At 41.7% G+C, this 13,902-nt stretch overlaps 1 protein-coding gene across 1 annotated transcript in view; it reads right to left on the reverse strand.

Moving 5' to 3' along the window:
• The window catches only part of SCMH1 (Scm polycomb group protein homolog 1), a 139,096-nt gene that overhangs the window by 28,446 nt on the left and 96,748 nt on the right, over nt 1-13,902 (reverse strand). The window contains exons 8-9 of the mRNA XM_040974306.1: nt 12,699-12,931; nt 9,505-9,631 (exon numbers count right to left, since the gene is read on the reverse strand). Of these exons, the coding sequence (XP_040830240.1) occupies nt 9,505-9,631; nt 12,699-12,931 (360 nt within the window). The remainder of the gene's footprint in view (nt 1-9,504; nt 9,632-12,698; nt 12,932-13,902) is intronic.

The following is a 13,902-nucleotide window of genomic DNA, read 5'->3' on the forward strand; positions in this document are numbered from 1 at the left end:
CATGGGGCGAGGGATCGAGGAGGGGTGGGGGGAATCCCAGTGCCCATAACACTGTGTTACATAATGCAATACAATTAAAAAAAAAAAAAGAGAAATCTTGCAAGCAAAGAGGTAGAGAGAAGCACTTAAAATACTGAGGGAAAATTCCATTATCTAGAATTCTTTGCTCTGAGAAATTAACCTTCAAATAATAAAGAGAAATTCATAGAGTTTATTGGTCTTGCAAGAAATATTTGAAGTTCTTTACAGAGAAGGAAAATTATACTAATTTGAAACTTGCATCTAAAAGAAGAATACTAGGGTAAGTGAGGGTAGAGTAAAACTTTTATTTTTCATATTTTTAATTGGAGTAATTTGTAAAATTTTTGCTCAAAATAATAATGGCAACAACATATCTTATGTGCTTATGTGTGTATGCTTATATATAAGTGAAATGATTACTAATATAAGAAATAAAAAAGGAATTAGCATTGTAAGGCATCAAACTACCTGTGAAGCAACACAGTGGTATTTGAAAATGAACCTGGATAGAGTTTTAAGTGTATATTTTTAAAGACTAGAATAATCACCAGGTAAAGCAAAAGAAATACAAATTATATTAAGAAAACAGAGAAAATGAAACATAAATACTCAGTTGAAACCACTTTACAAAATAAAAGGGCGAAACAGGAGGCTGGTGTTGTGGCAATATGGGTCAAGCCACCGCCTGCAGTGAAAGCCTCCCATGTGGGCATCAGTTTGAGATCCAGTGGGTCTATTTCCCATCCAGCTCCCTGCTGGTGCATGTGGGAAAGCAACAGAAGATGGCCCAAGTATTTGGGCCCCTGCACCCATGTAGGAGACCCAGATGAAACTTCTGGCTTCTGGCTGGCTCAGTGCTGGCTGCTGCAGCTATATAGGGAATGAACCAGAAGATGGAAGATTCTCTTTTTCTCTCTCTGCCTCTTCCTCTCCTTCTCTCCATAACTCTACCTTTCAAATAAATAAATACATTTTTTTTAAAGAAGAAATGAAAACAGAAATAGGAATAGGCGACAGTAACAAATATGGTAGACATTAATGTAATTATATCAATCACTCTGTCAGTGGTTTAAAATAACAATTAAAATAGAGAAAGAATTTCAAAAGGTATAAAGAAAGCAAGTCAAAGTTATATTTGTCTACAAAACAGATTCATTAATATAAAAAATAGATAGGTATAGAAATATATAGCATACCAACACTAATTCAAACAAGGCAGGAATATTAATCTCAGAGCAGAATTCAGTGTAAGGAAAAATATCAGGAGAAGCGAGAGATTTACACATTGATAAAGAGATTGATTCTTCTGGAAGACATATCAGTCCTTACCATGTTTAAACTTGACAAACCAGTACCAAAATGTGAAGGCAAACAGAGGTTTGGCTCAGAGTTCGAGAGGTTAGTGCTGGGGATGCCCACATCCTACCTGGGTAGTACCTGGGTTTACTTCAGTTTCTGGCCCTGGCTCCTGTCTCCAGTTCTCTGGCAATGCAGATGCCTGGAGACCACAGTGAGAGCTGCTTATTGGGTTTCTGCTCTCCACATGGGAGACATGGACTATGTTCCAATTTCCTGGCTTTAGTCTTGGCCAAGACCCAGTTGCTGGTATTTGGGTTGTGAGTGGTGGATGGCAGCTCATTCCCTGTGTCTATATCCCTTTCCAATAAATAAATGATGGACAGGACAAATATTAACAAAAATCCAAGAAGAAACAGTTGAATCCATTATCACAGTTCATTTCTATCAGAAATGAACACATCTAGCAGACAGAAAATCACTGAAGACATAAATAACAGCATCATCAAACACTGGGATATAACTGATACATCAACCACTTTGCTCTACAAGATCAGAATACAAATTCTTCCCTTGTTCATATTTGCTAAAAAATCATTTGGAGAAATAAAAAATGCAGTCAAATTTAAAATAATAGAAATCACAATCTTTTCTCAGGCTATCATGGAATTAAACCAAAAAACCAGTAATAGAAAGATATGTGGTTAAATAAGACACACTTCTTTTTTTAAAAAAGATTTATTTATTTTTATTGGAAAGGAACTAAAAGGTATACATATTGGGAAGAAAGAAATAGAAATCTCTTTGCCCAGAAGACAAAATTGTTTATGCAAAAAATCTGAAAGAAATCAGGGGGAAAAATACTCATTTCTGGAACTAGTAATTTATTATAATAAGGTTGCAGAGTACAAGGTTAACATTGAAATGAAGTTGCTATATATACTTATAATAAATAAATGAAATTAAAATGAACACCATCTGAGGAGCAGGCATTTGATGCAGTGTATCCCACATCAGAGTCCCATATCAGAGTCCTGTTTCTAATCTAGCTTCCCACTAATACCCCGTGGGAGTAGGTGACTGCCCAGGTACTCGGGTCTCTGCCTCACACATGGGGACACTTAGAATGATATCTAGGCCCCTGGCTTCAGCTGGCCCAACCCTGGCTGTAAGAAAAGATTTGGGGAGGTAACTAGCAGATAAAAGATTTCTCTCTCTGTGTGTCTCTTTCAAAAAAATAAACAAACAAATAAATAAAATACACAAGCACCTCCAAAACCAGAAATATTTAGGTATAAATCTAACAAAATATGTAGGGAACTTACATAAAGAAAACTATACAAACTCTAATGAAAGAGATCAAAGAGCAAAGTAAATGAAAAATATTTATGAATGAGGACAGTAAAACTCAAAATATCAGTTCTTCCCAACTTGAAGAGATTCAAAATCCTAGGAAATTATTTTAAAGTGAAAGAGTCAGAGTCAACAAAAATCCAACACCAGGGCCCGGCGCAGTGGCGCAGTGGTTAAGGTCCTCGCCTTGCACGCCTGGGATCCCATATGGGCGCCAGTTCTAATCCCGGCAGCCCCGCTTCCCTTCCAGCTCCCTGCTTGTGGCCTGGGAAAGCAGTCGAGGACAGCCCAAAGCTTTGGGACCCTGCACCTGCGTGGGAGACCCGGAAGAGGCTCCTGGCTTCGGACCGGCATAGTATCGACCGTTGTGCTCACTTGGGGAGTGAATCATCAGATGGAAGATCTTCCTCTCTGTCTCTCTTCTCTGTATATCTGCCTTTCCAATAAAAAAATAATAAAAATAAATCTTCAAAACCTCCAGCTGCCTCCTGGCAGCTGGTGGGTCTCAGGACGGGGCGTCTCATGCCTGGATCCCGGACGGCCGCCATGGGCACATGGTGAGCCGTCCTCCCCGGGCCTGCTGGGTTTCGGGGGCCGCTTCCTTCGGGGTGAGTAGACCGAGGGGGGGAGGCCTCCGGGACTGGGCAGGTCCGGGGCCCACCCGCCGCCTTCATGGGGCGGTGAATGGGATTTGGGAGGGGCGCGACCTTGGGCCTGGGTTATTTAAACCTCCAGCTGCCTCCTGGCAGCTGGTGGGTCTCAGGACGGGGCGTCTCATGCCTGGATCCCGGACGGCCGCCATGGGCACATGGTGAGCCGTCCTCCCCGGGCCTGCTGGGTTTCGGGGGCCGCTTCCTTCGGGGTGAGTAGACCGAGGGGGGGAGGCCTCCGGGACTGGGCAGGTCCGGGGCCCACCCGCCGCCTTCATGGGGCGGTGAATGGGATTTGGGAGGGGCGCGACCTTGGGCCTGGGTTATTTAAACCTCCAGCTGCCTCCTGGCAGCTGGTGGGTCTCAGGACGGGGCGTCTCATGCCTGGATCCCGGACGGCCGCCATGGGCACATGGTGAGCCGTCCTCCCCGGGCGGCCAGTGCGCCATTGGTGCCAGGCTCCGCCTGCTGGCCGCCCGGCTGGGGAGCTCTGGGGATTTGGTTCTTTGAGTTGCTGCTTAATTAGCTCCAGGTTGAACCCATTGTGCTTCTTGGACCTGAAAGAGGCAGTAACTCTTCCTTAGCAAAACTTGTAATCACTAATAATTCTGAGCACCAAATACCAGTCATGCAGAAGCTATGGCTTGGGGCTTGCCCTGCACAAGTAGCTCCAACAGTTGGCCAATGTGTCAACTGGTAATGGAACAGAGTAGATTAGGCACGACTGAGCAAACCTTAGCCCACAAGTAAAACTAGAAACCAGGAGGGAGCAGAGGTCATGCCGAGCTAGGCTCTTGTACCTGCTGGTCTGTGGGAGCCTGGGACGCTAAGCCACAGTGTCTAAGGCAGAGTTCGGGACAGGGGAGGGGTTGTGCCAAGCTGAGTCAGAGCATCCATTGGCAGGCATGTGATCTATGCCTGGGAACGGACCCGGTTGGGGAGCAAAGGGGACAACCCTAGCTGGGCTGAGGTTCCCACCAAGAGGCGCGTGGCCTGGAAAGGGGCTGCGTTCTGATCTGGAAACAGTTGTAGTCTCCCTTGGCACAAGTGTGGACTGGGATTGAATGCACCGAACTGGGCCGGACCCCGACTCCCCCTGGTGTTCTGGAGGACCAGGGCAGATGTGGGATGGACTAGGCAGGGTCTCAAACCCCTACTGAGCCATGTGTGAGCCATACGTGGGTATGGACAAACCATGGCTGGGCTGGAACATCCAACAGCAAGAACCAGATTGGGTTGAAGGCCAGTCAGGAAAAGCCACAGTTCCTGCTATGACAGGAGGTGGACTGAGTAGGGTTGGCTCATGGACCCACTGGTAAGCGTGAAACCTGGCATTGGGAGAGGTTCTGATGGAGGAGCCTGGGCAACTCCTCTGGCAGGACACAGACCCAGCAGGTAAACGCAAGAAACATGATAGGAAACAGCCCAGAAAAGGCCATGGAAACCTACCCACTGGCATACAGTTGGCAGACGTGGGGGCAAGACCAGGCTGAATCTGTCCACATCATCCACTGGCAAATCCAGGCACCAGTGTGGGTCGACCCAGGGTCGGTCGCAACAAAGACTAGTGCACATTATGGAATGCCGAGGTGAGGTTGCCTGTACCAGTAGGGACCGCAGCGCCCAACCAGCCTGAGAACAAGCAAGGAAGTGGGCAGAGCTGGCAGGGGAATAAGGGAGGGTTCCTTTGCTGGACAGCTACTTCCGCAGGAGAGCATGGGCTGGGATGGGGGCAGACCAGACTAGGCAGAGCTACCACACCTGTGCGCCTCATGTGGACTAGATCAGGGAAAAGCCAGGCTGGGCGGATTATTCCTACTGGTGCAAACAAAATTAAAGTGGGCGAGGTTTGTTTGGGCAGCATCAACTGGAATCTGGGAGTGGGAGAGGCCTGGGAGGGAAATAGTGGGCTCATCCCTCTTGGGTTACCACTTCCACGGGAGGACATAAAACTAAGACAGCGGCTGGGGTGGAATGGGATGTGGGACAGACTGGATTACTGCTACACTTACTGGCAAATCAGGGTAGGGGGTGGGCCTGGTTGGGGTTATTGTGGGTCGCTCCAACCTAGGCTACAGCTCCCGCTGGTTTATGTGAGGGCCAAGTATGTGCTGGGCAGAACCAGGCTGGACTGCAACACCCATTGGCTCCAGTGGAAGACGGGAGTGAAAACAGAACCAACCCAGGAATTGCAACCACCAGCTGATTGGAGCGATGGACGGTGCCAGGCCCTGTACTTGTTAGCACATACAAGAAGTTTCTTTGGAGATCTTCCTAATCTAAATGCTGGACTCAGAACCATAGCAAAGAAAAGAGAGAAGACAGAACGGGTCAACCAACCATCTAAGCTATGATGGACTATGTCAATCAGTGGATGTTTCAAAGACCTCATAGTGCTTGGAGCGGCAAGATTGACAGCGATTCATAACTGTTGCAATATCAAAACCACTTGAGCAAGAACCTCAGAGCATGCCCTACACCCGGGACTTGGGGAGGGTGGGAAATTGGGTGGGCCTTCTCCCTTAATACCCCCCTTTTAAACATGAAGGTAACAATATGGAAAACATATTAGTATTATCCACTTTCCTGTAGCCCTTGAACCTTCTTACCCTAATTAACTATGTAAAGAATGTCAAAATAAAATTTATTAATAAAAAAAAATAAATAAATCTTAAAAAAATGATAGGGAAATACACAGGGAGAAGTATATTTTAAAAGACATTTTTTTCTTTTTCTTTAAAAGACATTTAATAAAGGGTTATTACCCAAAATATACAGAGAATTTTAAAATTCAACTCTATTAGGGGGCTGGCATTATGGTGCAGCATGTAAAGCTATCACTGGCTTTGCCAGTATCCCACATGGGAGCTGGGTTATATCCCAGCTGCTCTACTTTCAGGTCAGCTTCCTGCTGATGACCTAGGAAAAGCAGTGGAAAATGGCTCAAGTATTTGAGCCCTTGACACCCACGTGGGAGCTCTGGATAAACCTCCTGGCTCCTAGCTTTGTCCTGGTCCAGTGCTGACCATTGTAGCATCTGGGGAATGAATCAGTGAGTAGAATATTCATTTCATCCTCTATAACTGACTTTCAAAAGCAACTGCTACATTTTTTTTTCAAATATTCAATTTTGTATTTGAAGAATACAATTGAAAAATGGACCAACAGTCTTAGCAGACACCTCACCAAAGATATACAGGAGGTAAGTAAATCAAGTGTGATATATCATTACAGAAACCTAGAAAAATAAAATGCCTTTATCCATCTATTGAAATGGCCAAAATCTAGAACATGGACAACACTAAATACTAATAAGAATGGGGAACAACATAAATCCCTTTATTGCTGTTGGAAATACAAACTGGTACAATCACTTTTTTTTTTTATCTGCAAAGCAGAGTCACATAGAGAAGGAGGGAAGATAAGGAGAGAGATCTTCCGTCTGTTGGTTTAATTCCCCAAATGAAGGATCAGGGAAAAACCCTAACATATACTGTGGACTTTGGGTTATGATGATAAATCAATGTAAATTCATTGATTGCAATGAATTGCCTTCAGCTGGGAGATAATGGTGAATGGCAAGACTGCATGAATAGGGATATAAACATGGTAAATCTTCGTATCTCCCATTCAATTTGTGAACATGAAATTGCCATAAGAAATGAAGTCTATTAAAAAAATCTGGACAACAAAAAGAGCTTTCAATATTAGATGTAAAATTCCAAACATGGGGAAATAGAGTACCAAATACTTCCTAAATGTGTGTGTCTAAATTTTCAAAGCATAATTTATGCAAAGCATTTGTTACCAAGCACGCTTTGGAAAATGCCACTGGAATAATGTAATTTAAAAATAAAATGGAAGGAATGCAAAACTATAGGTTAGAAGGTGGAGTTGAGAAAAGCTTGAATTAAGTTGAAAAGACAAAGAGAGGGCAGGCATTTAATGCACTTGGGACACTGGCATCCTATATGGGAGTGCCTGGCTTTGAGTCCTGGATCAGTTCCCAATTCCAGTTTCCTTATGATCCACACCCTCAGAGGCAGCAGACACTGGCTCAGGTTGTTGAACTTCTGCCACCCACATGGGAGATGTGGATTAATCTACTGCTCTGGGCCCAGCTCCAAATGCTGCCATGAACGGAGGAAATCAGCTGATGGGCGGTCGTTTTATCTTCCTTTCTTTCTCTGCTTTTCAAGTTAAATAAACGAATACTTTATTTAACAAAACAGACCATGGATAAGGACAAAGGGGGATATGAAGACAAAAGGACTAGTTCAAGAGGTTCAACAGCTGAATAATAGCTTTGTCAGAAGGAGTAGAAAAAAAAAAGGAAGAATGAGAGAAAATCACTGATGAAGAAATTTAGGAAAAGTTTCAAAAGTTAAAGTTTCTAGTATGGTGGGTGAAAATACACGCATACACGCAAAATAAAATTTCAGAATGTTAGGGATAAGGAGAAATGTCAAAGCAAATAGAACTGTAGATATAAAACCTAAAACACTTACAGGAGAAAGCAAGTGTGGGAAAGAGTAAACTGGGAACCTAATCTAACAGATGAAGAGAACCCAAAGACACTCAGAAGGCTCCAGGGCAGGTTTCTTCTAGGTATGATATGGGCAAAATATACAATCTGCTCATAAAGAAAAATGAATATATCACAAAGAGATAAAATATTTCCTCTGAAATCAAAATGCTGCAAAGGAAAAGTAATCATTGCACATTATATGGCTCAATTGAGAATTGCATTTATTTACCTATTCTACAAGATTTTTAATCATTTATTTGCAAGTCATTACAAAGAAACAGGGAAAGATGGATAGATAGATGAGGGGTGGGGAGAGAGAGAGAGAAAGTATGTATCTTTCATCTGCTGGGTCATTCTCCAGATGGCTGTAAGGGTCGGCACTGGGCCAGTATGAAGCCAGTAACCAGGAGTTTCATATGGGTCTCCTACATGGGTGGCAGGGGCTCAAGGACTCAAGCCATCTTCTTTTCCTAGGCACATTACCAGGGAACTGGATCACAAGCAAAGTATCAAAGACATGGAATGATGCCCACATGGGATTCTGGTGTTTCAGGCAACAGCTTTAGTTGCTAACCTACAATACCAGCCCCAAGAATGGTACTTAGCTAGCTATAACAAAACACTGGATTTTTATTTATGCAATATTATAATATCACAGAATTTCATTTGGGTGGTGTGTATATGTGGGCAAGGGGCAAGGAGCATGTTCTAAAGTGTACAGTTAATATAAAAATATCTTTTAATAAAAAATAAGAAAGTAAAAAAAAAAGCAACATGAGGAGTCTTCTAAAAACCGATTGCACGGGAGAACTATGTAAAGATTTCACATTTTTGGAAGCAAAATAAATTTATCATTTAACTTCAACTTTCCATAGCTTTTCAAAAATATATGTGTACAAATATGTTATTTAGATATGAGGAGGTAAAGAAAATTGAAAATGATTGAATCAGCTGAATTGAAAATGATTGCCTCTGGGAAGAAATAACTGACACGACCTGGCAGGGTCCGCTGGTTTTGTTTTTGTTGTAAGTTTCTTATATGCTTTAATTTCTTGAAACTATGAGCGTGTATCACTTTTTTTTTAATTCTTTATTTTATGACACAGTTTAATAGGCTTTGGGGTTCCCCTCCCCCAAGCATGTATCACTTTAACTAATATCTAAATAACTTTAAACAATTATTAGAGATGTACATATGGGCTACTAGATGAAAGGTCTCATTTCTTTTTCTCTGTCACACCAAGCCCTCTATTACTCTGACTTTGAAGTAAACAGCAAATCTTTTTAAAAATCAAAGGCATTATAGCAGCAGTTGTATTACTGCATGCTGCTAGGATTTTAGACATTGGGACAGATCACTATGAAGCAAGCCCTCCTAACTGGGAATGATAACTATTATTCTGACTTGGGTCAGGGAACTTTTGGCATTACACACTCCAACTGCTCACCTCTGAGTTTATAGAATGCTTACCTACGTTTCTCAGTTTTCACAGAATGGAAATAATTCTGAGACTATTTCCAATGTCAAAGAATGCATTTTTAAAAGATTTTAGCTAGGTTTAAAAATGGACAAGCTAGTTATCAGTCCAAGACAAGAGAAATTGCAGACAATGGCGCCAGGGACTTTGTTCAGTTAATCTCTTCCTCTGCTCTTACCTGTGGGGGCCTGCATGGCTGAGCTGGGGATGGTGGCAGCATCTTGGGGTACAGTGCTGGTATCCGGTTCAGGGGTGCTGGTTGTAGGTGAGCTGGGTGGTGGGTTCAGCCAAGTCCGAGATTTTCTCTGTCAAAATGGATGGGTAAAAGTTTGCTACCCATGACAGGTAACTTGTCTTCTTCTTTCTTTAATTCTAGCACTTAGTTACCCATGAAACAAAATTGTATTTGAGGATAGAATTGTTTAACTTTTGTTTTTCTCAAGACATTTGGCCCAAAGTTGCGCATTACCTACAGTATATGTCTAGAAAGAATTTCTGATTCAGTGTATAAAGATCTGATCTTCTGTGGAGTCAGAGTTAAATGCAGTATCTTGCACTTGATTCCAAATTTTTGCAAGAATTTCACGATCCTTTATTAGTTTACAGAGAAAAGCAAAAAGAGGGGCTTTTTTTTTTCTTTTGTAGCTTAAGTCTACTCTGACATTATTTTCTTTTTTTCTCTTTACTTCCTATTACTTTACAAATTGCTTTCCTCTGCCTTCTTCCTCTTAGATTATTTCTGTTTATCTAGGAAAAATTCCTAGTATTTCTCCAGTTATTCTTTTATGCTACCTCTGTATTTGTTATATTGGTCAGTGTGTCATCATTATATGTTTATATATTGGTGTCCCCTATTAGTCTAGAGGGCCGCTCCTAGCATGTTTTTCATGAAGTGTACAGTATTGGGTCAAGCAATATAGATTATCTGAAACAAATCTAAGTATCTTCTCTGTGCTTTTCAGGGCAATCAATAGTGGCAAAGGATCTCAGAAGGTTCTTTCTAAGACATACCTTTCTCTAAAAGCCATTCTAAATGAAAGAAAAACATAATAATCACACTGAGATCCAGAAATCTTCTTTACTAAATGCCTCACATAGGACCACTGCTGGAAGCTCTGTAAGTCTGTCTGCCTTCTAGGTGTGTACTACCTGAAGAGACTACGTTAATGACAGTGGGCATTCATTTGATGGCCTTCCCTGTGAAAGCAATTGTGAAACTTTCATGAAGTGTTTAAAAAAAAAAAAACACTGGACATGGACATCTGCTTATACTGTCTAATACTACCGAAAGTGAAAATTCAAATAAGTGGTGAGTCAGGGAGGAAGGGGAAATACCAGATCAACTTTAAGGAGTTTTTAGGAATTTGTAGTCTTTCTAAGGAAGCAAGGCTGTGAATTAGGTGCCACGATATTGTGGAAGCAGAAAGATGAAAGGCATTTCTATTTTAAATAGGTGCATTGGTGCATGGTCCATCTATTCATATATTATTTCACCTCCATTATGTAGGTGAGGAAGGTTAAGACACAGAGTCTCACCAAAGAAGTGCTCCCCAAATCACACAGGCAGTAACAAATAGAGATGAGCTCTATACCTAAGTCTGGCTTTGAAGCCCTTGTTGTAGCCCTATGACCATTCCAAAGCTCATGGACAAACTGGAAAGCATATATATATTTGCAGGGGTAAGAAAAAGAACAGTAAGGAAAAGGAGGGAGTCAAATATTAGGGGATAAAATATAGGATAGCATAAGAATGATTGTTTTCAAGAAGTCTGGAAAACAAAGAAGACTATATTCAACTTCCTGAGGGAGCAGAGTAGAGGCAATCGTTGCATCACAGGTCTTGGATTTTGAAGGCTCATTAATTTGATCCAACCTTTTATCTAATACTTCAATTTCCCTGAAAATACCCCTCCTTCAGAGTCACTGAGTTCCTTATAAACTTATTCTAGTGACATCGACTCCACTGCTTTCATTTTGGGTTAGTTAACTGTTCCTTTTAGGTCAACAAAAAGCCTGTCTGGTTCTGTCTTTAGGGACTACCAAGATAAGTTTTCTCCCTCTTTTGACTAGCCTCAAAATGCTTCCACATCATCAAAAGCTTCTTCTACTTCGGCACCCTTTAAGCTTTCAGTCTTTTCCTTACAATAACAGACAGAAATGAACCAGGGTCTGGGTTAGGGATTAGTGATCACAGATCAGGAGTATTACATGTTACACAGGAAGATTAGAAAGTAATATTGAGAATTCAAAGCCAAAACCAAGAGACAATTGAGATTGATACAACCACCAAATTTCTCCATCCACTCATCCATCCAGCCACCAACCCATCCTCCCTCCCTCCTTCTTACTCATCTTGCATATACTTAATATCTCTCAAGAGACTAGAATACAAGGCAGTGCAGGAGAAAGACTAGGTTTCTGATCTTAAAAATATGTTCTATAGGGACTGAAGATACCTGGAGCTAACAAACAAATCAACCAACCAATCAACCATAGGAAGAACTTATGAGACTGGGATGGAATGTTGAAGGAGAACCAGGTATTTGCACACTGACACTTAGCAACTGTAGCTCAGAGGCGTGTTCAGGGAACTCCCCTGATGGTTAGGAAATAAGTGGAAGAGGTAGTACTAAACTAAAATGGGCTTTTAGAGAAACTAATGAGAAGCCTAGGGAAGATATTCATGAAAAACTGGCTGTGACTAAGAAGTAGTGCTTTCAGTAGTACTACTCAGTGAACCCTCAACAACCTCTTCCAACACGGGAGATAAGTATCATGTTTCTCAAGAAATGTGTAGAATGAGTATGTGGTAGGGCACCAGGCATCTTGGAACTAGAGCAGCTGAGGATCGATCAATGCATCCTTTAACACTTGCTAGCTATGTTACCTCAGGGAGATAATTTCAATCTCTAAATAATGTTAACTGTGCTTATCTTCTTGATTCTTATACAATAGTGCCATCTGACACTTAGTAGGCATTCAATAATTTTCTTTAAAAGAAGGAATAGGAGAAAGAGTAATATATTTCTTCTGCTATTATCTACATGTTGGGTATACATTGTGGTTAGTTCAACAAGGAATAGGGCCTTCCATCTATGTAAAACATCAGATTAGAATTTCTTTGAAGTGAGCAGTTTTCAAAGTCAAAATTTATTTCCTAATCTAACTATGATAGCTCTAATATAAACAACTCCAGGATAAGTAGCTACATAGGGATGATCATCCATGAGATTCCTGGTAAAAGCATATGCAAGTACAGAATTGGGCTACATATGCTCCTTTCCAAGATAGATGTATACGGATGAATCACCCACTTCTAACCCCTTATCCCTGGGAGACCCGTGAGTGTGTGTGTGTGTGTGTTTTACCTACCTTACTGCCAGGTTTGGGACCCCTCTTCTTTGGGAATTTCAAAGGTTCAGCTGACTTGGATGGGGTAGAGATGAGATGGGGAATTAGGGTCTTGGGTGTCCGGCCTCGCTTCTTTCCTGGTTTACGCCCCCTCTGTCCTGATTGATGGTCCAAGACAATTTTGGTGCTGCTGTGGATGCTGGGCTTCTCAGTGTTCACATCAGATGCAGGGTAGGGATTCTTTGGAATCACAACTGAAAGAAAAAGACTCATTCTATCACTCCCTTTCTTCCCCCCCCCCCCCCCCCCCCCCCGCATTCCCATCCCTGCCAGAGGTTTTTTGTATGTTTGTTTAAAAAAAAAATTGTTGCTCCTGTTCAGGTAGTTTTGTCCCAAGAAGCTACCTTCCTAGAATTTGACTTGTGTTCAGAAAATTACAGATAAAAATAGAATTTTGGCTAGAATTAGACATTGCAAATTATTTCTGCTAATTTCTCCCCTAAAGTATTTTAGAGAAATACTGACACCTAAGTGAAAGCTGAAGCATACAATATAACCACAGGCTCAGAGCTGGAGCAACTCCTAGGAGTCTACAATCCTCTCCTGCTAAGGATGATGTCTGAGGCTCAGAAGAGGAAATGACACCTTCACTTGGTTCACTTGGTTGAATGGCAACTTGGAATATGAACTTCCATATTGCACAGGGTACAGATTTTCTACATCAATCTACTTCAAACTTTTAGCCACGATTATTGCAGTGAGGAGCAGTGAAGCACAAAAATGTAAGTCAGACAGCACCTCTTCTTACCTTAAAACTCTTTGCTCCTTGTTACCTTTAAGGTAAATAATAAATTCTTTACTCTGATATCCAAGGATTTTGTGACTCGTCCATCTTTGCTTTCTAATTATTTCTGATGTCATTTCATATCAACAACCCTCATATTCTAGTGATCATATGTTGAATTCTCTATTATTTTTGACCGTGTGTGTGTGTGTGTGTGTGTGTACATACATACAAACACTCAATTTTCAACAATCAATCTGGGGCCACCTCCTTACTGAGGATTTCTCTGACCATGCCCAAACTTATCTAGTGCGCTCCCCTCACTTCCAAAGCATTGTGTAGATACCTATGCTACAGTACTTCTCAACTTTCCTCCAACTTATCTTCTCCTAAAATTGACAGTTTTTCAAAGTAAAAGATATGTGATTTACTTCATAAGTA

This window comes from Ochotona curzoniae, unplaced genomic scaffold (assembly GCF_017591425.1).
Source record: "Ochotona curzoniae isolate NIBS_2020 unplaced genomic scaffold, NIBS_Ocur_1.0 contig_2404, whole genome shotgun sequence".
NCBI lineage: Eukaryota > Metazoa > Chordata > Mammalia > Lagomorpha > Ochotonidae > Ochotona > Ochotona curzoniae.